General features: G+C 46.6%; 1 protein-coding gene and 1 long non-coding RNA gene across 3 annotated transcripts in view; one reads left to right on the top strand and one right to left on the bottom strand.

The window, feature by feature from the left end:
- LOC118078619 (uncharacterized) lies at window positions 1-23,282 on the bottom strand. 2 transcript variants are annotated; one of them, XR_009557010.1, is made up of 3 exons: window positions 23,178-23,282; window positions 18,559-18,770; window positions 1-931 (listed from the first exon to the last, which is right to left on the bottom strand). It is a non-coding gene; the product is annotated as an uncharacterized LOC118078619 (long non-coding RNA). The 2 variants fall into 2 exon arrangements; XR_009557009.1 differs by having other exon boundaries at window positions 22,211-23,273.
- A 171-nt stretch (window positions 23,283-23,453) lies between these two features.
- The window catches only part of SLC6A14 (solute carrier family 6 member 14), a 41,287-nt gene continuing 36,741 nt past the window's right edge, over window positions 23,454-27,999 (top strand). Inside the window, exons 1-3 of the mRNA XM_035102535.2 lie at window positions 23,454-23,555; window positions 26,908-27,067; window positions 27,725-27,856. Of these exons, the coding sequence (XP_034958426.1) occupies window positions 23,508-23,555; window positions 26,908-27,067; window positions 27,725-27,856 (340 nt within the window). The 5' untranslated portion in view covers window positions 23,454-23,507. The remainder of the gene's footprint in view (window positions 23,556-26,907; window positions 27,068-27,724; window positions 27,857-27,999) is intronic.

Below are 27,999 nucleotides of genomic sequence, written 5' to 3'. Positions count from 1 at the left end.
GAGGGTGTTCCACAGGGCGGGTGCCACTACTGAGGAGGCCCTCTGCCTGCTTCCCTGTAACATGGCTTCTCGCAACGAGGGAACCGCCAGAAGGCCCTCGGCGCTGTACCTCAGTGTCCGAGCAGAACAATGGGGGTGGAGAAGCTCTGGGGTTGTGGTGCTCATCTCGCTTTATTGGCCAAGGGAGCCGGCGTACAGCTTCCGGGTCATGTGGCCAGGGCCAGCTATGACTAAGCCATTTCTGGCAAACCAGAGCAGTGCATGGAAATGCCGTTTACCTTCCTACCTATTTATCTACTTGCACTTTGATGTGCTTTCAAACTGCTAGGTTGGGAGGAGCAGGGACCGAGCAACAGGAACTCACCCCATCACAGGGATTCAAACTACTTACCTTCTGATTGGCAAGCCCTAGGCTCTGTGGTTTCCCCTTCATGGATCAATGCCTTGTTGTGGCGAAGGGGCTTGAATAACTCAGAGAAGCTATGAGCTATGCCATGCAGGGCCACCCAAGATGGACAGGTCATAGTGGAGAGTTTTGACTAAACGTGATCCACCTGGAGAAGGAACTGGCAAGCCACTCCAGTATCCCTACCCTGAGAAGGTAGGCCTTTATTGAAATACAAATGCAAACAGGGACAGCCCCAAAAGTAAAGAGGAGGCTGCAAAGAACCACATCCAAAGCCATTGGTTTTCTTTTTTTTACACTTCCAGATTGGTCATTTCTATTCACTACTCAAAGGATCACAGCAATCTTAGCTGTTGCAACCCAGTGTCACCATCCTGAACCAATCAAAGTCATTTGGCTCTTCAGATCAGCCCTCACCATAATATCATGTGATTACATCTAACCATTTTTCAGCGTCTTTCTCTGTTAAGGCTTTAACCAATTTTCCTGTTTGTTAAAAGTCTTCCAATGTCGCCTTTCATCTGTCTGCAAAACAATTCAAGATTAATTACAATTGCTGTGTCCAGCTAATTCTCTTTTTGTGCACCATAGATTCTAACAGTTTATTCTTTTCAATGTTCTGTAACGGACATTAGCTACTTACAGTACCTAAAAGCAGCTAGTTCTGTACTGTAAGAGGCTGGTACAGGCTCTTTCAGTTTAGCTAGGCCATAGACTCAAAAGAAAACAGAATAATCAAAATACAGTTTTATGAAAATATCCCACCCCCCAACATCCCAAACTCACTCTTGGTGGGGAAGGGTCTGTTAATGTCTCATCATCTTTGTCATCAGGCAGTGCATCTTTTTGTACGCCCTTACCCTTATTCACCATTTCCTTATCATCTGGAGCAGCAAGTCTGTACACTCTCTTGCACACCTACACTAATCTCCATTTCCTCATTGTTCCTTTCCCTTATCAATGACAACTTACAGCAGCCCCAAGCAAAATATCTGGGGTGCCATGCCAGGTTGTTGAAAGTTGTGCAGATCGGCCCATGCTCATCTCTTTTAGGGAAAGGCCATCCTAGTAACTCTGGCTTTCATAGTATTTAGAATCCCTTTAATAGTATAGCTGCAGGCCACCATAATCTCTTGAGTGGTGCAAGATTCCAAGGGTTCCAGGTGCTTACCCAGGGTTCATATTTCCTTCGAGAATGTGGCTCAGTGGCAATTGTGGTGTCTTCAGGGCCGGATTGAGGTTTGATGAGGCCCTAAGCTACTGAAGGTAATGGGGCCCTTTATATGTCCAGCTGTCCTTTGTCAGCAACAAATTGTCACTGTTTTTTTTGTATTGAATATATGCTAAATGGTAATTTATGGATCTAATACAGTCATACCTCGGTTTACAACCACCTCGGTTTACAAACACCTCGGTTTACAAACACCGCGGACCCATCTGGAACGGATTAATCCACTTTCCATTACTTTCAATGGGAAAGTTCGCTTCAGGTTAAGTACGCTTCAGGTTAAGTGCAGACTTCCGGAACCAATTGTGGTTCTAAACCGAGGTACCACTGTAGGTATCTAAAGCCATTTGCACATAACAATATATATAGGCTTTGTTTTATTTGTTTTTTTTATCTTATATTTTGGAAATGTACATCCAGTTTTTTTCCTTTAATTTTTTGGGGGGGCCCAAGAGAGTGGGGCCCTAAGCTATAGCTTATACGTAAATCTGGCACTGGGTGTCTTCATGATATATGGGTTATTTGCACATACAGTGGTGCCTCGCTAGACGAAATTAATTCGTTCCACGGGTCTTTTCTTATAGCAAAAAATTCGTCTAGCGAATCCCATAGGAATGCACTGTATTTTTTTCGACTTTTTTTTGCCCATAGGAACGCATTAATTGAATTTCAATGCATTCCTATGGGAAACCGCGATTCGCTAGACGAATGTTTCGTAAAACGCATTCGTCTAGCGAGGCAAGCTCTGCTCAAAAAATCCTTTCGTTAAGCGGAAATTTCATTAAGCAGGGCATTTGTTAAGCGAGGCACAACTGTATATACCACCTGAGCCTATGACGGAGGGGTTCACAACATTAACACCCCAGAAGATCTTGCTTCTCCCCTAGCCACAGTCTTGGATTTCAACAGAAATCAGGCATGGCTCTGCCTCCCAGCTGCCCAGCCTGCAGCCTGCTTGCTTCTAGGTTGCACACACAAACCCCAACTCTGGTCTTTGTCTTTCTAACTACCAGCGAGTTGAGACCATAATGTCCATATAAAACATACCCTAATAATAATAATAATAATAATAATAATAATAATAGCAGCAACACTCAGGTCCTCTACTTAACAAATAAACAAAACCTCAACCTCCCCCTAGTCCAAAAATCATTCACATCAGACCAGCATTTCTTCCCCTTTAAGCTGTTGGTGTCATGGGTGGATGGGTACAGTGTCCTCCAGGGATGGCTCCTTGCTCCTGACACAATGGAGCGTCTGCAGTGCCAAACAGAATCCTAGGGTGGAAAGTGAAATGGAAGCATAGCTCTTTGTCTCCAATCACTCTGGGACAGAATCTAGGCAGACTGGCTCCCAGCAGTGTTGTGTCCTTTTTGACACCTGGGACGCATGTGTGTGCGCGCTGGGAAGGGCCACCGAAGCCACTGTGCCAGGCCAGCCATCACCACCAACACTGCTGAGCACACGTCCACCAAGTGCAGAGGGTTCATGGAGCCCGTAAGCCAGCTCAGCCCTGGCCACCTGAGCCAAGCGGGGCTGTGCCCCTGCCAACACATGCGGAGTGGAGGCCGGTCAACCAATGCAGCAGCTCTTGGTGGGCAAATCCCTCCTGATGCTGGCCAGGCAGCTGGGGACGCAGCAGCAGAGCAGGGTGGGATGGGACTCACTGTGCAGGGACGCCTGGCTCACACCCCCATTCTATGCCCGTGGTGGATCCTATTGACATCTAATCAAAAAGTTTTACACAGCCTCAGCAACGTTAGATCTTCAGGAAGAAGTAAAGGGAGCTCTGCCTGAGTCTTCAGAGGAGCCCTCAGATGCTGACATGGCCAAAGGCAATATGAAAGAGCAAAAAGGTGGGGAAGTGTCTGCCACAATGGAGGAGGACAGAGACTCAGATGAGTACAGTAACAAAAAAAAAGGTGGGCACTGGCCTTGGACGGGAGAGCAGCCCCAGCTCTGCTTGAGCAGAAATTTGATATGCTATCTCACTAAATGTCAGATATTACTAAAGCATCAATTAATGCACACAATCTTGATCTAACCAATCTGTTGGTAAACAGCCTTGAAACTGTTTTTCAGCTTGTTTCCTGCTCTGCTCCTGTAACCCTGGGAGAGATGGGGGAGGGGGCAGCCTGAAAGGCAGCTGGAAGCCTAGGCAACATTGCTTCTCCAGGGTGCTGCTGGTGAAGGAGCTGAAGGATCTATGCCCCCTCCCAAAAAATATTTGAGCCCCCCCCCCCGAGTTGATGGGCATTGCCATTCAAATGGTGTGCATGCACTGCGTCATGTGATTGATTATGCAGGGTGGGGCTTACCCCCCCCATATTTTATTCAAGTTGGCACTCCTGAAGGGCAGAGCAAATTGAAGCCTGAGCCCCTTAGAGCTGACCTTCTACAAGATGTGGGGGTGAGGATTTCATTCCCCTGCTCTGGAACTCTGTCAAGTGAAAATGCCATGACGTTAATGTTGCACTACAACTCTCATCTTCTTTGACGGCTGCTCATGCTGGCTGAAGCTGATGGAGTTTGTAGTCCAACAATATTTGGAACACACCATGTTGGCTACCCATACAGTCTGATGAAGAGTGCTGGTGAACTCCAAAGCTTGCTCCCTATTAATTTAGAATGCAACAGTTGTATTGGCAAGCTGAGATATTTCTATACTATATCTGCATTCATTGATGACTATTGCAAAGGAGTCCATAATTTTCTTAGATGGGGGAACTATTCTTCAACATGTATTGCATAAAAACAATAAGGAAGGTGACCAAAGGAGCACAAAAGGAAGCAGTCACCTTGGCAAATAATCTCGCAAATAAGGACCACAAAAGGAAGCAGTCACCTTGGCAAATAATCTATTGAATTATAGCCTCAGTTTCTACCGCACGCATGTTGCTGTTGCTGAACAGGTTTGCGTGCTATGTATTGCAATACTAGCTAGGCAAGTTTAGAGTAATACTTAAAAAAAATAAAAATAAAAATGGTTGCATCACCAGAAAAACAACTCTGTTAACCACACAACTCAGAGGATGCACTGAGGACCATAAGAAGGAAAAGAAGGAAGCATTTCAGGAAAAAATGCACTTCTCCAGTTAAGCCACCATCTAAGGATGGAAAAGGGGGCTTCCAGCTGTCTGTGATGCTGGAGCGCTGCTGCCAATCAGTGTTGCTGATACTGGCCTGGATGTGCCAAGGATCTGACTCAAAAGGGTAGAAGTGGCAGGATCATTAGGTGGGAGTGATCATGCTCTTTTGGAGTTTATTATACAGCGGAAAGGAGCAACCAAGCATACTAAGACTCAAATCCTAGACTTTAAGAAAGCCGACTTCAGAAAACTTAGGGAAACGCTGGGTGAGATCCCATGGACAGCAATACTAAAAGGGAAGGGAGTTCATGATGGTTGGGAGTTTGTTAAAAGGGAGGTATTAAAAGCACAACTTCAGGCAATACCAATGAGATGGAAACATGGAAGGTGCCTAAAGAAGTCAGGGTGGCTATCTAAAGAACTTTTAACTGAGTTAAGATTTAAAAGGGATATGTACAAAAAATGGAAAAAGGGGGAAATCACCAGAGAGGAATTCAAACAAATAGCCAGCATGTGTAGAGACAAAGTCAGAAAAGCTAAAGCACAGAATGAACTCAGGTTACTAGAGAGGTTAAAAGCAACAAAAAGGGCTTTTATGAGTATGTCCGTAGCAAGAGGAAGAACAAGGAAACAGTGGGGTCACTTAGAGGAGAATATGGTGAAATGCGAACAGGGGACACAGAAAGGGCAGAACTCCACAATACCTTCTTTGCCTCAGTCTTCTCCAAAAAAGAAACAATGCCCGACCTGAAGAATATGGAGCAGATAATTCAGCAGGGGAAACACAGCCCCGAACAAGTAAGGAGGTGGTGCAAGAATACTTGGCTAGTTTAGATGTATTCAATTCTCCAGGGCCAGATGAACTACATCCAAGAGTATTAAAAGAACTGGCAGAGGTGATTTCAGAACCACTGGCAGTTATCTTTGAGAATTCCTGGAGAACAGGTGAAGTTCCAGCAGACTGGAGGAGGGCAAATGTTGTCCCTATATTCAAAAAGGGGGAAAGAGAGGACCCAAACAATTACCGCCCAGTCAGCCTGACCTCAATACCAGGAAAGATTCTAGAGCAGATCATTAAGCAAACGGTCTGTGAGCACCTAGAAATGAACGCTGTTCAAATATATCAAAGGATGTCATATAGAGGAGGGAGAAAAGTTGTTTTCTGCGGGTCCATAGAAGCGGACACTGAGCAATGGATTCAAACTACAAGAAAGAAGATTCCACCTAAACATTAGGAAGAACTTCCTGACAGTAAGAGCTGTTCGGCAGTGGAATTTGCTGCCAAGGAGTGTGGTGGAGTCTCCTTCTTTGGAGGTCTTTAAGCAGAGGCTTGACAGTCATATGTCAAGAATGCTTTGATGGTGTTTCCTGCTTGGCAGGGGGTTGGACTGGATGGCTCTTGTGGTCTCTTCCAACTCTATGATTCTATGATTTGCTCTTGTTGAACAGCTTGAGATTTAACACATCCACCCACATAGGTAAATGGAGCAAATTCCAGCTGGATATGGAAGCCTTTTCAGTGGCAGCCCCATACCTGGTGAGCCACTAGCTTCTGTCTTCCCACAATAACATTCATATCTCAGCGACGTTCCCAGCCTGGTGCCTCCCAGATGTTTTGAACTACAACTCAGGTTAGCTAAAGCCGAGCTACTTTATGGAACATCTTGCCCCATGAAATATACCTTGCTCCTGGATCGATACCCAAAGACAATTGGATTCTGTGGCCAGAATAGGGCTTCCTAAATGAGCAATGCAAGGAAATAGAGGAAAACAATAGAATGGGGAAAACCAGAGATCTGTTCAAGAAAATTGGAGATATGAAAGGAACATTTCGTACAAAGATTACCATAATAAAGGACAAAAGTGGTAAGGACCTAACAGAAGCAGAAGACATCAAGAAGAGGTGGCAAGAATACACAGAGGAATTATACCAGAAAGATAGGGAGGTCTCGTACACCCCAGGTAGTGTGCTTGCTGACCTTGAGCCAGACATCTTGGAGAGCGAAGTCAAATGGGCCTTAGAAAGCACTGCTAATAACAAGGCCAGTGGAAGTGATGATATTCCAGCTGAACTATTTAAAATTCTAAAAGATGATGCTGTTAAGGTGCTACACCCAATATACCAGCAAGTTTGGAAAACTCAGCAGTGGCCAGAGGATTGGAGAAGATCAGTCTACATCCCAATTCCAAAGAAGGGCAGTGCCAAAGAAGGCTCCAACTACCGCACAATTGCGCTCATTTCACACGCTAGCAAGGTTATGCTTAAAATTCTACAAGGCAGGCTTAGGCAGTATGTGGACTGAGAACTCCCAGAAGTGCAAGCTGGATTTTGAAGGGGCAGAGGAACCAGAGACCAAATAGCAAACATGCACTGGATTATGGAGAAAGCTAGAGAGTTCCAGAAAAACGTCTACTTCTGCTTCATTGACTATGCAAAAGCCTTTGACTGTGTCGACCACAGCAAACTTTGGCAAGTTCTTAAAGAAATGGGAGTGCCTGATCACCTCATCTGTCTCCTGAGAAATCTCTATGTGGGACAAGAAGCTACAGTTAGAACTGGATATGGAACAACTTATTGGTTCAAAATTGGGAAAGGAGTACAACAAGGCTGTATATTGTCTCCCTGCTTATTTAACTTATATGCAGAATTCATCATGCGAAAGGCTGGACTAGATCAGGGGTCAGCAAACTTTTTCAGCAGGGGGCCTTTCCACTGTCCCTCAGACCTTGTGGGGGGCCAGACTATATTTTGAAAAAAAATATGAACAAATTCCTATGCCCCACAAATAACCCAGAGATGCATTTTAAATAAAAGGACACATTCTACTCATGTAAAAACATGCTGATTCCCGGACCATCCTCGGGCCAGATTTAGAAGACAATTGGGCCACATCCGGCCCCCGGGCCTTAGTTTGGGAACCCCTGGACTAGATGAATCCCAAGCCGGAATGAAGATTGCCAGAAGAAATATCAACAACCTGAGATATGCTGATGACACAACCTTGATGGCAGAAAGTGAGGAGGAATTAAAGAACCTTTTAATGAGGGTGAAAGAAGAGAGTGAAAAATATGGTCTGAAGCTCAACATCAAAAAAACCAAGATCATGGCCACTGGTCCCATCTCCTCCTGGCAAATAGAAGGGGGAAAATGGAGGCAGTGAGAGATTTTACTTTCTTGGGTTCCATGATCACTGCAGATGGTGACAGCAGTCACGAAATGAAAAGAAACCTGCTTCTTGGGAGAAAAGCAATGGCAAACCTAGACAGCATCTTAAAAAGCAGAGACATCACCTTGCCTACAAAGGTCCGTAAGGTTAAAGCTATTGTTTTCCCAGTAATGATGTATGGAAGTGAGAGCTGGACCGTAAAGAAGGCTGATCGCCGAAGAATTGATGCTTTTGAGTTATGGCGCTGGAGGAGACTCTTGACTGCAAGAAGATCAAACTTATCCATTCTTAAGGAAATTAGCCCTGAGTGCTCACTGGAAGGACAGATCGTGAAGCTGAGGCTCCAATACTTTGGCCACCTCATGAGAAGAGAATAATCCTTGGAAAAGCCCTTGATGTTGGGAAAGATGGAGGGCACTAGGAGAAGGGGACGACAGAGGACGAGATGGTTGGACAATGTTCTCAAAGCTACGAACATGAGTTTGACCAAACTGCGGGAGGCAGTAGAAGACAGGAGTGCCTGGCGTGCTCTGGTCCATGGGCTCACGAAGAGTCGGACACGACTAAACGACTAAACAACAACAACAATTCTGTGGCCAAAGGCTTTAGGAAGTATTTTTGCCACATTCCCAACTCTCTCTCTCTCTCTCTCTCTCCCCCGGCATTAGATGGGAATGTGTTGGAAACTAGATGGTTGGACTGAGACACCCTAGAGAAACTTCCCCCATCAACTACTGAACAGCTGTTTATGTAACAGCACAGGAACAAGGGGAAGGTTCAACATTCCCAGAACTGTGAGTCAATCAAAATCTGAAACTGCCTGGGGAAATTAAAAGAATGATTCATGGAAGAATCCTTGCACTGCCCAGATCCAGGAATTTTGGAAGAAGGAGGTGGACGATAGTGGCCTTGAGTATCTCATAAGTAACAGCAAGTCCCCTTGCCTCCTATCTGAAGAGCAGAGTGGTTGCAGTTTTCCTCCCCATCTCGGCCCTGGGCTGAGCAAAGAGATTTCAAGCACTCTGCCCATCCCAATGCTGCGATGGGGAGGAAAGTGTCCCCCCAGGCCCTTGTCCTTTGCTGAGGGGTTGCCGGCTGGTCACTGTGGTGCTCTGATGTGTGCATGTGAGGTGTTTGTGGGAGTTGGCAGTGGCCACAGCCACTACTGTCACACTAGCCCCAGATGGGAGGCAGGGGGCCCTTTGGCTGGGGGGGAAAGGCTTGGCCACTGTTGCCATCTCTAATCCCAGTGACCCCAGACATGTTCTGCACCATAATGCAAAGCGGTCTGTGCACCCTCCTCTGCTGCATCATCTCCATTATGGCAGCAAGCAGGGGCAGCCTGTTCCTCTGTATCATTGCCAAGTCCAATGATGCTCAGCTGGGCTGATGTCAAGGATGAGAAGGATGGGGAGAAATCCGGCTTACTTGCATTCCAAGGCAAATCTGTCTGATTTGCACATGAACCAAAACACGGCTTTCCTTCCAGATTCTCCAAATTCTGCACTGCACTTCTTCAGCCAAGTAATGTGTACAAAAACACATTCATTGGGGTAAATTGTGCCTAAAATCTATTATTGGTTAAAATAATATGGAAAGATGCTAAAGACACATCTGTGGGCCCCTTCGATGTCTATTTCAGGACTCGCCTTATTTCTGTGGCCGTAAGTTGTTTTAAACTGTCCTTAGCCATTGTGTTGTAATGGTTGTAACTGCCACAAGAACATAAAAATAGTCTGCTGGATCTAGCAAATGACCCAACATCCTGTTCCATAGCCTCCAACACTTCTCCAATGAAAATAGGGATATTCCATTCCACAATCAAATCAGAAACTGGGACAGCTTCTCTAAATCAGGGACATCCCTGGAAAATAGGGACACTTGGAGAGTCTGCTGTTCTCACAGTGGCCAACCAGATGCCCCAGTGGAAAACCTAGACGCAGGATTCAAGTAAAAGAGCACTTTCCCCTCCCTAGTGGGGCACCCAGCCTCTGACTGTGGCGGTAGAGCATAGCCCTCCCGGCCACCCTAGTTGATTTCCTTCTGGTGGAGCAAGTTCCACAGTTAGACTATGTGCTGCTTAAAAAAAATACTGTCTTTTATCTTTCCTAAATCTTCCAGGATTCAGCTTCATTTGATGTCCATGAGTTCCAGTGTTATGAGAGAGGGAGAAAAACTTTTCTCTACCCATTTTCTCCATGCCAAGCATAATTTCACAAACTTCTGTCACGCTGCTCCTTACTCACTTTTTCTCTAAACTAAGAAGTCTCAAATGCTACAACGTGTCTTCAAAGGGGAGTCACCCCCATCCCCTTGATTATTTTTCAGTTGTCCTTACCTGAACCTTTTCCAACTCCACAATAGCCTTTTTGAGGCGAGTCGGCCAGAACTGTCCACATGACTCCAAATTTGGTTGCACCATAGATTTCTATAATGGCATTAATGATATCTGCTGTTTTATTTTCAATTCTCTTCCTAATGATCCCTAGCATGGAATTTGCCTTTTCAACAGCCACTGCATACTGGCTCAACATCTTCATTAAGCTATCTTATATGAACCAAAGCTATCTCATATGACAAAATTGATGGTTATTCAGAACTGGGGTTATCTTTGGTCAGAGTCTGAATACACATGTACCTTTGTTCTGCTTAAGGTAACTCCTGAAACTATGTCTAGAGGAGAATTGGAATGCCAGGCACACCCGTTTGGCCTGGAAGAAACTTGGAACTCTCTGTGTTTCTGCTGAACTAACCTTATCTTGACAGTCGCTCAGCTCTGCAATTCCATCACCTGGCCAGCACCCCTTGACACATACTGTTTGACCTGGGTGTTCTCCTTCTGCCAACCTGCTTGTGTAAGAGCTGTCTCTTCCATACGTCAGACGGGGTGCCCAGCCTGGTCTTCTAAGACAGTCACTCATCTCCACCACAATGGCATCTAAGGCCCTGGCATGCACTCATTGCTCCTGCCAGCACTTTTCAGGGAAGATTTCCTGTTAAGGGACACCTCACTTCCATGTGTGGCATGTGGGCAGACTTGCCCAACAAGCTGATTTACTCTGTGGATCTTGCATTTTCCACCTGCAAGTCAAGGGATAAGAACCTGTCTGAAAGTGTTTGGGTGAAATCAGAAACAAGTTGGCTGGCATACTTGTCTCTTGTCCTAGGCAAGAGGGCAGAAGGTGCAGTGAAAAAAAGGAAGTGCTATTTTGAAACCCCTGAGACAAAGGTCTCTTAAGCATAAGAACACAGATGGCCTGCTGGATTAGGCCAACGGAGGCCAATCTAGTCCACCTTCCAGTTCTCACAGTGGCCAACCAGGGGCCTGTGGGAAGCCTGGAAACAGGAACATAGAACCAGACCACTCTCCCCACTTGTGGTTTCCAGAAACTGGTAGCCAAAGCCTGACTGTGGAAGTGGAGCACGGCCATCACTGCTAGAAGCTACTGGCAGCCCCCAATAGCCTTCTCCATGAATTTGTCCAACCCCCTTTTAAAACCATCCAAGTTGGTGGCCATAACTAACTCTTCCGGTGGGTGTGAGTGCCACAGTTTAACTAATATATTGGGGAAAGTGTTACAAAGCTAGGAAAGATAACTTACAGATCTATAAACAGCAGCTGCCACTTATTCTTAGAAGAATCAATTATGAATTTTCCTTTTCTCATTCATGTTTGGTTATTAGAAGGGTGGGGACTCCCCCCTCCTAAATGTCACAACTCCATGGCACAAAAACAACAAGCTTTTCCCTTCGCTTTCAGCATCACTTGCAGCCGGGAACTGGCCTCCCCCAGTTAATTGACTAAACGTTTTGTTACTTAATCAGCTGGTTAATCTGCCAGTCACATGAATTTAAGGCTGTAATCCCAACACAACCATTCCTGGGGATAACAGCCGCTGAGCACCTTGGGGCTTGCTTCTGAATGAACATTTATTTATTTGTTATCTCTTTGCTTACATTTATATCCCACCTTTTTCTCCAAGGAGCTTGAGCAACTGGCCCAAGGTCACACCCAGTGAGCTTCATGTTTGAGTGGGGATTTGAACCCTGGTCTCCCAGTCTCAACCCAGTACTCTAACTGCCAGATTCCAAAAACAACTGAGGGCAGTTGTTGTTGTTGTTGTTGTTGTTGTTGTTGTTGTTGTTGTTGTTGTTGTTGTTGTTGTTCTAACAGTCTTTCCCAGCTGGATAAATGGGTCTTCACTGTGAGTTGAATACTTTGTATGGTTTTGTTTTTGTTTTAAATCTGCTGTTTTTTCCTATTTCTAACTAGGCTGTTTTTGCAGGTTCTAGTGTACATTGCCTTGAGACAACTGTGTAGAAAGTGAATAATAATAGCAGTTTGATTCCTCCTCACCCCCATAACTCCAAATCCTGCTTGAACTGGCTTTCAGACTCTTTCTTGTAAGGCCAAGCCCACCCCTCTCCACCGAGAGAAAATGCCAGAAGTCTATTTCACAGCAGTCACCATAGCCTTGCAGTTGCCAGCCTGGTTACACACACTGGTTATATTTTTTAAAAGAAGGAAATAATGTAAATATCCCCATGGCACCCAGGTTCCTCCCACCCCCTAAGCGGATTAAATTCTGTTTATCTTGTAGGGTTGACCCTTTGCTTTCTGGGCACCTTGTGGTTGTGCCTTTTTTAAAAAAAGGAATGAAACACCACAGTAGCATGACATCATTAACATTGCAAAATATACTTTCATCCTGCTAAGCAGGGATGAGCACAGTCTGTGGTTGGCATCAGGCTGTGTTGCCAAGTAAATACAGATTATCTCAGAGGAGCCTTCCAAGTCATTAAGGCAAGATGCCAATAGAGTGTTTTTTAAAACAACAACATCAACAACAACCTTCCACCACGCCTGGGATTGTTGTAAGCCTAAGGGCTGTTTGTTATCCACCTGAGGAGTAGGGCTTCAATATCATTGTTCTGTGGCAGCTCCTTAGCAGTAGAAATTCCTCCCCATGACTCTGTGGAGGAAGTCAAACTGCTGCGTGAGCAGCACCGAAGTGACCTCCTCAAGGCACAAACCTGGGCAACATGTAGGGAGATCCTGGACTCCCCAGACAATGTCCTCCCTCTCAGCCAGGTTGATGTGGTCCAAAGGAAAGCAGAGCAAGACATTTGGCACCAGTTTGGCTGCAAGAGTTGCCAGAAGGTGATGTACAAGGCACCATCCAACCCTTCTTAGAGACTCCAGATTTCTGTAGGTTTATTCCTTAGCCTTTTCTTCTCCTGAAGATACCTTGCAAGGCAGTGGAGGTTTAAAATCAAGGTTTTCCGTCTCCTAGATGGGCTCCCTTCCCAGGTGGATGAGCCCAATCTGCCATGTGTGGGAGGGGGGGGGTGAACCAAGACATCTGGGACCTGAGGCAAAGTACAAAATGGTGGGGCCCCCTCCAGGGAAGAAAGGGAGTGAGTGAATGTCTACATTGGGAATAAGGGCAGTGGAATCAAATCAGGCTTACCGGACAGTTGAAGTGAGAATCAAAGGCATTTGTGGGGTGGCAGCCTGCTTTAAATCACACCTAGTATGTGCAGACCCCAGGAGACCCCAGAGCAGGCAACCCCAAACTGCGGCCCTCCAGATGTTTTGGCCTACAACTCCCATGATCCCTAGCTAACAGGACCAGTTGTGAGGGATGATGGGAATTATAGTCCAAAACATCTGGAGGGCCAAAGTTTGGGGATGCCTGCCCCAAAGGGAAGCTCCCACCATTTTCTCCCTAGGAGTGGGAGGAAACCAGTAGTGTCTCCTATTTGTTGAGAGGCCACTGTAGGGGGGGGGGGAATATTAAAATACAATAATCTATTAAACATTAAAAGCTTCCCTAAACACCTGTGAGAAATTGAGTGGGTGACTCAAGAAGTAGGTCTTTTATTGTACTGTGATTACAACCCTATCTCCTGCCTTGGCTACTTTGCTGTGTAGCTTTTGATGCCTAGTTAAAACCCATCCTTAATTGCATCATCCCCCCCCCCCCAGACATTTGCTGCTCTCTATTCTGCTTATGATGATGTTGTTGATGTTTGTTTGACAGTGAAAAACCATTGCTACATTTAATTTTGGATAGATGGATGAGCAGCTAGGAGTTGTGATAGAACCTCTGTTTTCAGAAGCAGTCTACGTCTGCTTAGCAAATGGTGTGGACATATGACAGCGAGGGCTTGTTGTCCTCTTAAGTCCCTCTTGTGGGCATCCCATTGGAACAAATGAATCAACCAATGGCTCAGTACTTGTCTACATTGACTGGCAACAGCTTTCCAGGGTTTCAGGCAGGGGACATTCCCAGCCCAACTTAGATGCCAGGGGTCACACCTGTGGCCTTCACATGCAAGACAGATGCTCTGCCACTGAGCTATGGTCTCTTCCAGATGCATCAGCTTGCAAGAAACTGGATTCTGACCTAGTTTGGGCGTTGGTCTGGCCCAACAGGGTTTCCTTATGTTAATGTAAATACAAAAATATTTTGTTATACAGTTGTATACCAATTTAATCTGTCTCTTAAAATTTATTCTGGCAGATTTAGGCTGCAGATTTATGCTGCAAAGGTTATTAGTTAGCCCTTGATGGTCATGAGGCTTTCTACTGTCATTTCCACTACTTCTCATTTTACAATACATGGGAGTTGTAGGCCAAAACATCTGGAGGGTCGCAGTTTGGGGATGCCTGATATAGATTAGCCTCAAACCAGGTGTGGCATGGTGCCTTGAGTGCCCCCCCCCCGCATTCAAAGCCCAAAATTGACATGAATCAAGGTGCTTTCTGCAGATGGTTTTCCCTTTCTTGTGCTTTTGAAATGAGGCAATTTAGTAAGAAAATTTGGAGAGTCCTGCTGGATCAGATCTAAGGTTGTACCAACCACCACAACAAAATAAGGATCCCCTCCTTCAAGCCCTCTTTAAACCACTTTTGTGCAGCTGCAGATTCCACTAGCTAATAATGCCCCCTTTTGCTTTGCTCTCTGCCTCTTGCAGGCTGGTTTCATTGGGTGGCCCCTGAGTTCTAGTAGCAAAAGAGGCAGGTGGTGAAAAATGATCTCTGCCTGCTTTCTCTGCACCACACATATAACCCACCCTTCTCCAAAGCTCCAAATGTCTTTGCTTTTCCCTTGGGGAGATAGTCAAGCCAATATCAGGGAGTAGCAAATGGAATACATTGGTTCCTTCTGAATAGCCAAAGGAATGCCAGGCCCCAACTGCTACATGCTTCCCAACATCAGGGCGGTGATTGGCCCAGTGTCCTTGGTGATTCTTAGGGACTGTCTTCAAATGGCCAGAACAAAAAGAATCTCAACCCTTTCTAATGTATTTCCATGGGCCCTTCCAAATGGCCAGATGAACATAAATAAATGTTCCTGAATGGTGAGTGGAATGCATTGAATGAGGGTGTGTTGAGTAGCCACTAGCAGCCCATTCAGGGGACAGATGGTGATAATTAATATCATTAGCATTTATTCATTAATCTTCTATGCAATTGTCTCAAGGCAATGTACAATAAAAACTATTAAAAACACAGCAGATCCCCCAACTGAATACATGTTGAACAAAACTAAAACTATACAAATACTAAAAGTCATTTATCCATCTGAGAAAACCCACTGGAACAAACAAACAAAAATATTCCAATTGTACCTGGGAAGTGCAGGTAGCGGGCACCTGTTGAATCTCAACAGGAATGCTATGAGTTTGTTTTGAAGGAAGGACCCTTTCTCCTGGTCACTCAGCAGAGCAAGCATTTTTCAGACATTTATTCTATGTTCTGCAGTGCACTGCGCAGTAGGCCATCCTATCCCAGGGCACTCCCATTGCTCCCTTTGGAAACAGGCATGCCTATCTGGCTTTGTGGCATATAGAAACCTTGTAGGATATAGGCGCAGAATCCCAAACCATGCCAATGCATTCAAAACTGGCCATTTGTAGAGGGAGAACTGCTTGGCCGTTTTGGGATATTCCCTAGAGAAGACTAATAAGCAACCCTTCACCCTGGTTAATGCATTCATAAATGCAAGAGATTCCAAAGGTCATTGAGAAGGAAACAACCTTCTCAATGGCCTTGGTGTTTTTTGCTATTTTCAGCCCCCTTTCCCAGCCCCACATTATCATCTTTCGAGGTATACCGGCCCGAGTTAGGCACAAATGTAGCTGAACCAGAAAGCATAAAAACGCAAGAAGGTGCCTGAGAGTTGGATCTGGCCAGTAACCCATCAAGTCTACCATCCCCTTCTCATAGTGGCCAAACAGATACTCCAGTGGGAAGCCTGGAAGCAAGATATGAGCACATCAGCACCCGTACACCTGCAATTCCCAGCTAGTGAGAGAAGGTTCTGTCAGCTTTGGTTCTCTCTGTTTTCTCATTTTTCTAATATTAAATTCACTTTTTCCATGTTGCTGCAGCAATTTGTGATCCCCCCCCAAAAGAAACAGCCCTCATGAAAATTCTTCAGCATTTTAGTGCAAATTTCTCCTAAGGAACACATCTTTGTATGCAGTTTTGACTCATTCACACATGCATGCATGCAATTTCTCTTTAATATATTACATTTTTTGTATACTGTTTTCATTAATATATTTGTTTTTATGCACATCTTCCCCAAATATTTGGATTCTTGTAGTCATTTGGTAGGTTGGAAAACCACAGTGCAAAATTTGGAGAACTGCAAATTCTTATTTATCCTCACCCCACATCCTTGACCTCAGCTACTGATATTTGGAGGCTTGCTTCCTTCTACAGTGGAAGAAGATAGGTATCAGGGGCAGCAACTATAGGGAGCCCTGGGGGCCTGAGCACCCACAAAAATTAGTTGTGGGTGTTCAGCACCCACACTGCAGAGCCCCCGATGCAACATACGGTGTCTCATGAAGCATCTTGCGAGCCCTTGGAGATGCTATCAGAGGCCTCATGAAACCTTGGAACCTGACTTCCGGTGGCACTGGAAGTCAGATTCTGAGATCATGGTGTGTGTGACATCATGACATCACATCACGATGTCACATCATGATGTCACGTCGCATACACTGGGCACCTATAAGCCGAGGCACAAGTCGGCGCCCCGATAGCTATCGAGGCAATCAAAAGATTTCTTCTTGACTTCTAAATGGGGACATTTGTGTACTGTGTGTTGAAACTGTTGGTACTGCAATGTCTACAGAAATCTATGCTGCTGCCACATTTGGAATAGAGTACATCCATATTTCTGGTCACCACACTCTGAAAAGGATACTGTAAGTGCAGGAAAAAAGATTTTGGTCTGTATCTGATCTGTATGATGTTAATGTAAGATGTTTTAATATCTGTTGGAAGCCCCCCAGAGTGGCTGGGGCAACCAAGTCAGATGATTGGGATATAAATAATAAAATGATGATGATGATGACAAAGATGATAAAGATGAACACCAACTTGCTTAACATTTGCTGATCTACCAATGCTCTTATTAAGTCCTTAAATCTGGAGACATAGGCCATTTCCAGATAATAATATCCAGACCTCCCCTTTGTGACATTTTGGTGGCCTAATAAAGATAGTGCCCCAAAATGGATTCTAGATTCTAACTTTCTATGCGACTTTAGATTTTTTTAAAAAATTAAGCAATTCAGATGTAAAATTCTAAACTGGAAAAGGAAGATTTTATACCAGTTTTTTTTTGGGGGGGGGGGGTTCCCAAATGAGTTTACATACAAAACAAGGCAGTCCCTTCTCCACAGGCTAATAATCTAAGCAAACACAACACAACACAAGGGAAAGTGGACCAGGAGGTAAGAGGAATAAAGCAATCTCAGATACCTAAAATTAACCTGTACCTGCCTGACATAACTCCTGCCTTGTTCCTCTTCACTCCTGTTTCCCACCTGTTCCAAGGCACCTGTGTTGTTCCTAAGGGTGGCAATGGACTAGGGTATTTTTTCTTCTTTTGAATTCCCACAGATGGGCAAGTCGGTCGCTGTATGTTAGGAACACAGGAAGATGTCCATTTAGTCGAGGGGTCAGCAACCTTTTCCACTTTCCCTCAGACCATGTGGTGGGCCGGACTATATTTTTTGGGGGGAAATGAACGAATTCCCATGCCCCACAAATAACCCAGAGATGCATTTTAAATAAAAGCACACATTCTACTCATGTAAAAACACGTTGATTCCCACACTGTCCGTGGGGTGGATTGAGAAGGTGATTGGGCCGCATCCTGCCCCGGGCCTTAGGTTGCCTACCCCTGATCTAGTCAGTATTGTCTACACTGCCTGGCAGCAGCTCTCCAGGGTTTCAGGCAGGGATCTCTCTAAGCCCTACTGGGAGATGCCATTGGAGAAGTGAACCTGGCATTTGAAGTGAACCTGGCATATTCTTCTGCATGCAAAGCAGGTGCTCTGGTGCTTACCTATGACCCCTCCCTTTTTTCTTCTCATTTCTCAGCAGCCCTTTGTGCACTCTGAAACCTCATCACACACATGTGCAACTTATTCTAATGTCTGCTATCTCCTCCCACATTCCATCTTAAGTGTATTCCCTGTTGCAAACTCACAGCTTCATCTCCACCCCTCACTCCTGCCCACAAAAGATCCCGGTTGCTTTGTTTACCCACTTTTCCTGATAACTCCTTTGTGCCATTCCAGTTGCCCTAATGGTCTTCAGTTTTTGGTTTTTAGCTCCTTATGAGTCAACCTACCTACCTTGGCTTTATTGCTCCAGCTGATGTCGTGATGGTGACTTTGGTTTTCCCAGATACATTGCAAGACACCTTGAAGAGTTGTTAGTTCAGGGTGAATGAAGATCTGCATTGCACAGCAACTGTGTGGGTGCAGGAAAAGTGATGGGGCAACTCTAGATTTTCCTCTTTGAAGTCACCCTTTCTCTCAGCTGACTGTGAAGCAAACTTCTGGATCTGCGAAGAATGAAAGAAAAAGGGCGAAGAAGAGTTGAACTGGCAGATATCCTTCACTTGCCTTACCCTTTCTACTTAAACCTCCCTCCCCCCTGATTTATGGGTTCTTCAAACCATGGCAAAACCTCTCACATTCCCATTTTTAAAAAATCCCATTTCTATATTGCCTTTCCTCCAAGAAGCTCAAGGTGGAATGCATTTTATCCTCACAACAACTCTGTGAGGGAGCCTAGGATGAGAGGCACTTTGAACCCTGGTCTCCAGGTCCTATTCTGACAACCTTCATTTCATTTTCATTTCATTTCTCTTATAATTTGTATACCGCTTTTCTGTATTGCTTCACAACAAGGCGGTTTACAAACAGAAGAAACAAGGAAATATGCAACAAATATCACACATCTTACAACCATCTAATCCAATGCAAAAATATGACTTAAAATAAACAACATATCAAATAATGTAGTATTCAATAATCCATTAGTATGTAGTGGCTGGGACAAACCAGTCAGAGGGGTGGGGTACAAATAATTATGATTATTATTATAGTTCACAACAAAATCAACGCTCAAAGTATCAACAAATAACAATTAAATGGAAACTTGCTCTCAACAATTACAACAAACCATTACCTAAATTATAATAAATAAAAATAGCAGCAGCATTGCAATACATAAAATACCGAAATACATAAATAGCCATGAAAAAGAAGCAATAAAATTAAAAGAATCCCTGCCGCCCGACTCCTTCCCCTTCCAGCTGTTTCTGGTGTTCTTAACGCCCTTCCCTAGGAGAGGCTCTGCTCCGCTGGATTTGGCTGTGGGTGGGGGAGCTAAAACTCTTTTGCCCCCCTCTCCACGACTTGCTTCCTAGGCTGCAAACATCTTATCCAAGCAATCCAAACTCATTTTTCCTAGCTTAGCTTTGCTTGAACCTCAGATGCAAATGCTGTCCTGCTTTGCACTATTTTAAGAATGCAAAGATATACTGTGGGGGTCGACTTGAAAAGCAAGGAAACACAGACCTTGTGTGCTTTCCTTCAGGAGTGCCTTCAGGGGCCCAGGTAAGCTCCGCCTTCACATGACACAGCGCACACAAGACCATTTGAATGGCAATGCCCATCAACTTTGCAGGGGCCTGGCCCCCTCAAATCTTTTATTGTGGGGGCCCGAAGCCCCCAGGGCCCCTAGGCATAGCTGCCAAGTTATCCCTTTTTTAAAGGGATTTTCCCTTATGCTGAATAGGCTTCCTCGTGAGAAAAGGGAAAACTTGGCAGCTATGCCCCTAGGAGTTGGCTCCTATGGTTCCCTTAAAAAAAAAAAAAAGATGGCGCTGAAAAGCATACTTTGCAAAATATATGAATTGTTCCCAAAAAATAAAAATAAATGAAATGTGTGGATAGAGGTTGAGAGGGGAGAAAATGAGAGAGACTGTGATTCTGAAAAGCTAGCAGAGACATTTCTCTCCCTCCTCCTCCCCTCCCCATTCTCATACACAGAGAGCAGTCCGTGATAAAGAGCCAGGCAAAAATGAATGGAATGGTGGGTAATTGGACTGAAAGGGACGAATAGATGCCAAAGCAGTCCTAAAGAGGCATCTGATGATGGATTGAAAAGAAAGCTCAGTGGACAGATGGCTCTTTAGCATCCTGCTGCCTACTTTTCCTTCCTGGAATCAGGAACAGATTTTATCTTTCTGACCTTTTAAATGGAGAAGCTCTATGCACTCTGCAGGACTCTGCAGGACTCTGACTCAGTGGCAGAGCACCCACTTTGCAGGTGGAGCCCAGGTTGGGATGAGAATGTCCCCCGCCTGAAACCATGGAGAGCCACTGCCAGTCAGTACAGGCAATACTGAGCTGGTTGTACCCAAAACAATCTGATTTGGTACCAGGCATGGGCATACCCAGGGGGGGCAGGGGGGCAGCTGCCCCCCCAGAAGCTAAAAAGGGAGGGGGGAAAGGTATAAACTACAGCTCGCACTGTTTTTTCTCAGTGCAAAAAGTGGCTGGCGGGGAAAAGTGTTTGCAGAGAACCGCGTGACTGCTGCCTCCCCTCCGGGGGGGGCGTGGACATCATAGCCAGCCAATCGCGTGAGGAGGAGGCGTGCGTTCCCGCCTCTTTCCCATCCCACCCGGCTCCTGAGCTGCTTCAGCAGGGAGTGGGGGTGCGCGCGCATGCTTTGCCACGGTCGCCTCCGCCACAGGATTGGGCTCCGGAGTGACCGCTCCATGCTGAGGTGTCAGGAGTATGGGCAGGAGTCAGGCTCTGGGGCCTGTAGTGCCTTGCAGGACTGGGGCCTGCCTCAGCTTGTGCTGGGGAAGCGAGGCGTGGCCACACAGGTGAAGACATCAGCTTGTGCTGGAGAGGCAAGGAGTAGTCACCCAGGTGAGGCCACTTGAGATCTCACTGCACCTGGTGGCAGGAGCTGGGAGGGATAAAAGCCCAGCATTTCCCTTCAGCTCTTTGCCACAGCAACGCTATCCCTGCCTGGTTGCATCTGGCCTCCTGCTCCTTGGACCCTCGCCTTGTCGACGCCTTGCTCCTCGACCCTTGGACCTTCGCCTTGCGTCTTGTTCCTTGGACCCTCGCCTTGTCGACGCCTTGCTCCTCGACCCTTGGACCTTCGCCTTGCTTCCTGTTCCTTGGACCTTCGCCTTGCTTCTTGTTCCTTGATCCTTCGCCTTGCTCCTTGCTCCTGGGACCCTTGCTTTGCCTTTGCCTTGCTCCTCGACCCTTGGACCTTCGCCTTGCTTCTTGTTCCTTGGACCTTCGCCTTGCTTCTTGTTCCTTGAGCCTTCGCCTTGCTTCTTGCCCCGTGGACCTTCATCTCTGCCTTGCTCCTTGACCCTGCAACTGCCTGCTGCTGGACCCTCAGCCCTGCTCCTGTTCCTGCTTCTTCACCACCATCTTGTTTCTGGTCCTGACGCCCGCCGACCGGACCGTGACATGAGGAGGAAGAGGCTAGCTAGAGGAGCCTGCTGCAGCGGCTCCTCTCGCCCTCTTCGCCCTTGTACTTGCGGGCACGTTCGGCGGCAATAGGTGGTCGCAACTTGGTGTTCGCAGCAAGAGCGGTGCAGAGTCTGAGTGGTGGCAAGAGCGGGAGAGAAAGCGCTTGAGTTGTGTTGTGTGTGAGGGAGAGCGCGCGCATGTTTCCTCCCCCCTGCCACCTTTGCCAGGCTCCTCTCCGCCTCTCTTTCGGTCTCTCTCTCGGGGTGACCACCCCCTCCCCTCCAGGGGGGGCGTGGGCTTTGACCACGCCTCCAGGGGGATCCCAGCCATGTCATCGCCAGCCAGGCAATCGGGTGGTTGGGGGGCGTGGCTGGGCCCCATGGCTTGCCTGCCCCCCCCCCCAGTTTTGATCCTGGGTACGCCCATGGTACCAGGCAGTTTTCTATGTTCTTATCAAATCCACCCTTAATACAAATCTATGAGGACTAGTACCTTGTTTTGTTCTTAGAAGAAGAGCTGTAGCTCCGTGGCAGAGCATCTGCCTTGAATGCAGAAGGTCTCAGGTTCAACCCCCAAAGGCATCTCCAGGTAGAGAGAAGAGAAAGCCTCTGCCAGTAAGGACATCTGATCCAGATGAGTGCACAATCTGTGTACACAAACTGACGGAGCTGCACACTCCTATGGTTCTTAATATACGGTATTCAGCAAGAGTATCATCTATGTACATGAGTGCACACACTTATCTTGTACAGGAGTAGATAATTAGTTGATTTTTTAACAACAACAACAAAACAAGTATTGTATGGTGTTACAAGGCAGCACACTGGGGGGGGGCATCAAATTTTGGCATCCTTCACCACCACCCCCTGCACAACAGGGCAGTGTGCAACCATGGGTTCTGTGTTGAAGTACTTTTATGGCCCACTTGGTATGAAAAGTTGGGCTGTCCTGGGTTAGAGTCTCTCGGACCAGGAAACAGGGAAGACCAGGTTTGAAGCCCCACTCAGCAGTGAAGCTCCTGCTGGGAGACCCTGGGGGCCAGTCCCTGCCTCTCAGTCTAACCTACCTCACTAGGTTGTTGCTGGGCTTAAATGAGGAGGGGGAGAACCATGCAGGTCACCTTGATCTCCTTGGGGACCAATATGTGGGACATAAATGCAAAAAGTAAATAAATAACCGAGGCAGCTTGGACTCCTGTTCAACGTCCCGTGTGGACCAGGCTAGTGTAAGGAAGCTCCCGCTGCCTTTGTGAAAAATCCATTTTAAAAATTTGAAGCGGGTAAGGGAAGCCTTGCTACAGAGTGGGCAAGCGGGAAGGGAGGCTGCTCCGCAGATGAGCAAAGGGGGGGGGGGAGGAAAGAAGTATGGGACGCCTGAGCGGCAGAGAGGAGGGAAAGTGGAACTTAGACGTGAATCCATTGAAGAAAAGGGAAGCTACAGAGAACGTTTGAACGGCTACCTGTCCTCCTGAGACCGGGGTAGGCTCCGATTTGGGGCGGGAGGAGAAATTGCCTGAGTGGAGAATTGGAGGCGGGTGACGGGTACGCTGCTCCATGGCCTCCTCCCCACGTGCTGTGCCCAAACGGGACGGGACATGACCGGGTGGTGGAGGGGAGGGGCCTGTCCTCCTCCCCCTCCTCCCGGTTCCACCTGTAAGGTCCCTCCCGGAGAGGTGGAGGAGGAGATCAGCTAGGGCGGGCCCGGCCGCCTCGCCCCATAAAAGCTACCTGGACAGGAGGGCAGGAGGTAGCAGTCTGCGAAAGACACCGGGCTTAGAGCACAGACAGCAATGGGGTGGCTCAGCTTGCCGTCTTTCCTGCGGTGCGGTAACAAGGAGGTGAGTCCGTACAGTGATGGGCAAGCTGTAGTCGAACAGGTGTCACCGGCGTCCGGCTGGCCGCGCAAGGAGGGACGGGAGGAGGCTGCCGGGAATAACCAGGATGCCCCAGTAACAAACAAACTGCGGTGTCTCGACTGAAAAGTCCGCCTCCCACTAAATAACAGGAGGCAGCAAGCCGGGGTGGGTGGGTGCCTTCGCCTTGGAAGCTCCTGGGGGCTCCTCCATCATATGCCGTAGGTTTAGATTGTAAGCTCCCTGCGGCAGGTAACTTCTTCCTATTCTCCTCCTCTTCTTTGCCTGTAGCCTTTTTCAGAGCGCAAGAGGAAAGTTTTGTGTGCCCCATTGCCATGCATCTGTGGGGTGCAAAGGACTCAACTCCTCTGTTCAATGGGTCCCTCATTCAAGTTGCAAGGAGGGGTCCACTTCCTGTAGTATTAAGGATTCTACATTTAGAGCGTGTTAGTGATGGTTAGTTTCATTGGAGCCAACTCCTGGGGGCCAAGGTACCTTTGATTCCGCCCCCCCCCATAAAATATTTGAGAGGGCTGCCCCCCCCAGTTGATGAGCATTGCCAATCAAATGGTGTGTGTGCCCCGTGTAATGTGATCGATTATGCAGGGCGGGGCTCCCCCCCAATATTTTATTCAAGTTGGCACCCCTGGTTAGTTTAACTATGGTAGCTTTTTTATCTGCTCCTGATTTGCTTTTAGATATATAGATACTTTCGGATATATAGACACAGATATATGATGAACAATAGCTTGCAGATCAAAAATGCTCAATTCTTATAGCAAAGGGTTTGGGCTTCTGCCTCCATCAGTTGCTCTGCTTTTTGCTACAATAATTTAAAACTCCTGCTTGGTAAGTCCTTGGCATAAATGGATGGTGTTAGTGCCTTAGCCCAGGTGAAATAAAGCCTGGTTTCACCCCTTGTTTTAGTGATTAACTGGGTCTTACCAAGATCCAGAACAAGGGAACAAGTGCTGCAGTTCGATGCTCTCATTACAATCTTATTGCTAAGTATATCAATATTGGTACAGACGAACGAAGGAATGAATAACAATTTTACCCCAGGGTGAGACCAGGTGTAGGGGAACCGGAGGCAGAAGCAAAAGGGGGGGCAAAGGATTGCATTACTGACAGCAGGTTCTGGCAGCCCAAAGATTTCGATAAGGTTGAACAGAAGAGCTCACCTTTGTTGCCCCTCCCTTGGGAACCTCTGATGGGGCAGGAGCAGAAATGATCAAGAGTTAAAAGGGTTGACATGGGCATAGCTAGGTAGTTGGGGGGGGGGTCAGAATCAACGTGTCTGCTCAGTTAGTTAAATATTTATACTGTTTTACTTGATCTGGGGGACAACTACCCCCCTGCCCCCCCAGCCATGCCCATGAGAACAGATCCTGGGTGTGTGCTTTTTTAAAAAAAAAGTTTCAGAACTAAAGTGGCAGATGCGTGTGAGGAAAGCATTTGTATTTTTATGCCCTGAGATCTAAAGGTGGCATACAAATTTATTTATTCATTCATTTTCACTTTGCCATATAATTAAAGCATACTTGAAACACACAACTCCCTCCCCCCTCCCCCCAAAAGGATTCTGGGAACTGTAGTTAAGGTTGCTGCTGAGGATTGTCGCTCTGTTGTGGGCAAACTGCAGCTCCCAAGATGCCTTGGAGCATAGGTGCCTGGGGCCCTGGGTGCCTGAGCATCCTCTACAAAATTCCCCATGAATGGGCTGGGCACCCACAAATTTCAGCGACAGGGCCAGACAAGCTGCATGGTACCCACCACAGCCCTAGGGCCCCCCAGTCACGGGGCCAAGCTGGCACTCCTGCCTTGGAGGAATCCATGTGCTCTGCATGTAAAACTTAAGATTCTCTGCCTTTTTCTCAGCTGCTTTTAAAGCAACAGCAGTAATTTCAGTTGCAGCCCAGGACATGCTCTGACCTGGATATCCACAGGAAATTGAATTATGTGAAATGCTTTTCTGCTTCACTATTGCTGCTGTTGATTCTTCCCTGATGGTGAAGAAATACAGGAAGGACCTGGCTGCTAGATCAGGTCTAAGGCATAGCTGTCAACTTTTGGATTTGAAAATAAGGGATCAGCAGCCTCACCTGTCCCGGGGACAGTATATCTAACAATCCAGGACAGCGGCGGGAAACGGCGCTGGAATAAAGGAATTTCCAGCAAAAAAGGGGGGGGGAGTTGACAGCTGTGGCTTGGAATAAGGGAGTTTCCCACAAAAAAAGGGAGGGTTGACAGCTATGGTCTAAGCGCCACCTGCCCAGCATCTCCTTTCCCCTCTGGGAAGCAAAAGCAGCACATGAGTGCAAGAGCAACCCCCGCCCCCCTTGCTGCCCCCAGCAGCCCCCAGCATTCAGGCTCATCTCTTCCACCTCTGGTCTTTGATTGGTAAACTTTGAGAGCTTCACCAAGGGGTGCGTTATTAACCTTGTCCTTGGCTCAGGTGCCTTTCCTGAGTCTCCTGCTTTTAATTGCTGTATTGTTTTAAGTGGCTTTCTTTTATTGTGTATTTCAATCATGGGTGTTTATAGTTTAATGTTGGTGTAATTTGGCTTTTTTATTTTGTAAACTGCCAAGAACATAGGCACATAAGAAGGGCCTGCTGGACGAGGACAATGGCCCATCTAGCCCAGCATCTTGTTCTCATAGTGGCCAACCAGATGCCCCCAAGGGTAGCCCCCCCAGAAGGATATGAGCACAAGAACAAGCCCTCCAATGAAAATAGCCGTGTCCTATCTAATAATAATAATAATAATAATAATAGTTTTGCTATTTATACCCCACCCATCTGACTGGGTTGCCCCAGCCACTCACGGCAGCTTCCAACATATTTAAAAAGATAATCAAACATTAAACATTAAAAAACTTTCCTATACAGGGTTGCCTTTGGAGGTCTTGGACATCTTAAGGAAAAGTAGGACACTCTGGGATCAAATCAGAAATTGGGGTGGCTTCTGTAAATCTGGGACCATCCCTGGAAAATAGGGGCACTTGGAGGGTCTGCAAGAGCACTTTCTCCCCTGAGATTCCTAGAAAGTGGTGTTCAGAAACATTGTGCCTCTTGTAATGGAGGCAGAACATTGTCGCCATGGCTGGTGAGCATTATAGCTGTTGTTATACAACAAAACGGGTCTACTTGGGCCTTGAGTCGTGTATGTAAATTAATGTAAACTAATTAATATTAATTAATAAATATTAATTATTGGGCTGCATCCAACTTAGTTTTACTCAGAGTAGACTTATGGAAATGGATGGATCTCATGGTGACATGATGCAAAGGTTTTGATATAAATGCATGAATGATTTTCTCTCTTCCTTCTTTAAGGATTTCACTTTGTCTACTGAGAAAATCACAGAGAAAGATGAGGAGAGTGAACGAGGAAACTGGTCGCGCAAATCAGACTACCTCCTCTCTATGGTCGGCTATGCCGTTGGATTGGGGAATGTCTGGCGCTTTCCATACCTCACCTATAGGGATGGAGGAGGTAGGTTTTCTGTTTGTGCTTCCTGTGTCAGTGGCAAGGCCACCCTAGAAGGAGAAAGTGGAGAAGCACCTTAGTGGAGCGTTTGTTGAAGCTGCCTGTCTTATAATGCAGGCTGTCAAATAGCTGCTTACCTGCTCACCTATGGTAGAGTGCATTGAAAGTGCCTTTAGGCGACCAGCCGAGGAAATTTCCATGAAAGGCATTTCATCCCACTCCTCTTCCAGCCCTTGGGACACAAACAGCATGAATGCTGCAGGCTAGAAATAACTTACATTGTGCCAAGTGTGGTTGGCATACAAAGGTGCAATGCTTCGAGCAATGCCTACCAGTCCCAGTCAGCAAGGCTGTTGGGAGTGGGAGCCCCAAATACCAGACTTCTAGAAGCCTGGTTTAGATTTATACAGAAGTTGGGGTAATACTTTGACATCAGAATTCATCCAAATGCCAAATGTCTGTTTAAGGGTGCTTTTCTCCAGGGTGGGGGTGGAGCAATTATGATTCTCTGCGCTCACACCACCAGCAGGCTGCTAATCTGCTGTTCCCCAGTGTGTTTGTGGTGCGTAACATTTTGTTGCCTTTGTATATGCACACGCACATGTCTTGGAAGGTTGGCTGGTCAAAGGCTCACATTCTTTCCTTTTGTTGTCTTCTTGGCAGGGGCCTTCTTGATACCTTATACCATCATGCTGGCTTTGGCTGGGCTGCCTTTGTTCTTCCTGGAATGCTCGCTTGGGCAGTTTGCCAGCTTGGGACCCATTTCTGTTTGGAGGATTCTACCCCTTTTACAAGGTTGGCATTGTTACCTTTTCCACATTGGTTTTCACTGGGCTGCCATGAAACATCCACACACTCACTCACACATACACAGCACTTCCTGGGAAAGTTTCTGTTTGTAGCTCTCTAATGCAAAATCGAGGGTGGTTTGTGCACAT

The sequence above is a fragment of the Zootoca vivipara genome, chromosome Z (genome assembly GCF_963506605.1).
Source record: "Zootoca vivipara chromosome Z, rZooViv1.1, whole genome shotgun sequence".
NCBI classification, from domain to species: domain Eukaryota; kingdom Metazoa; phylum Chordata; class Lepidosauria; order Squamata; family Lacertidae; genus Zootoca; species Zootoca vivipara.
Note: the sequence above shows the minus strand (reverse complement) of the source record. Positions and strands in the feature narration are given on the sequence as shown.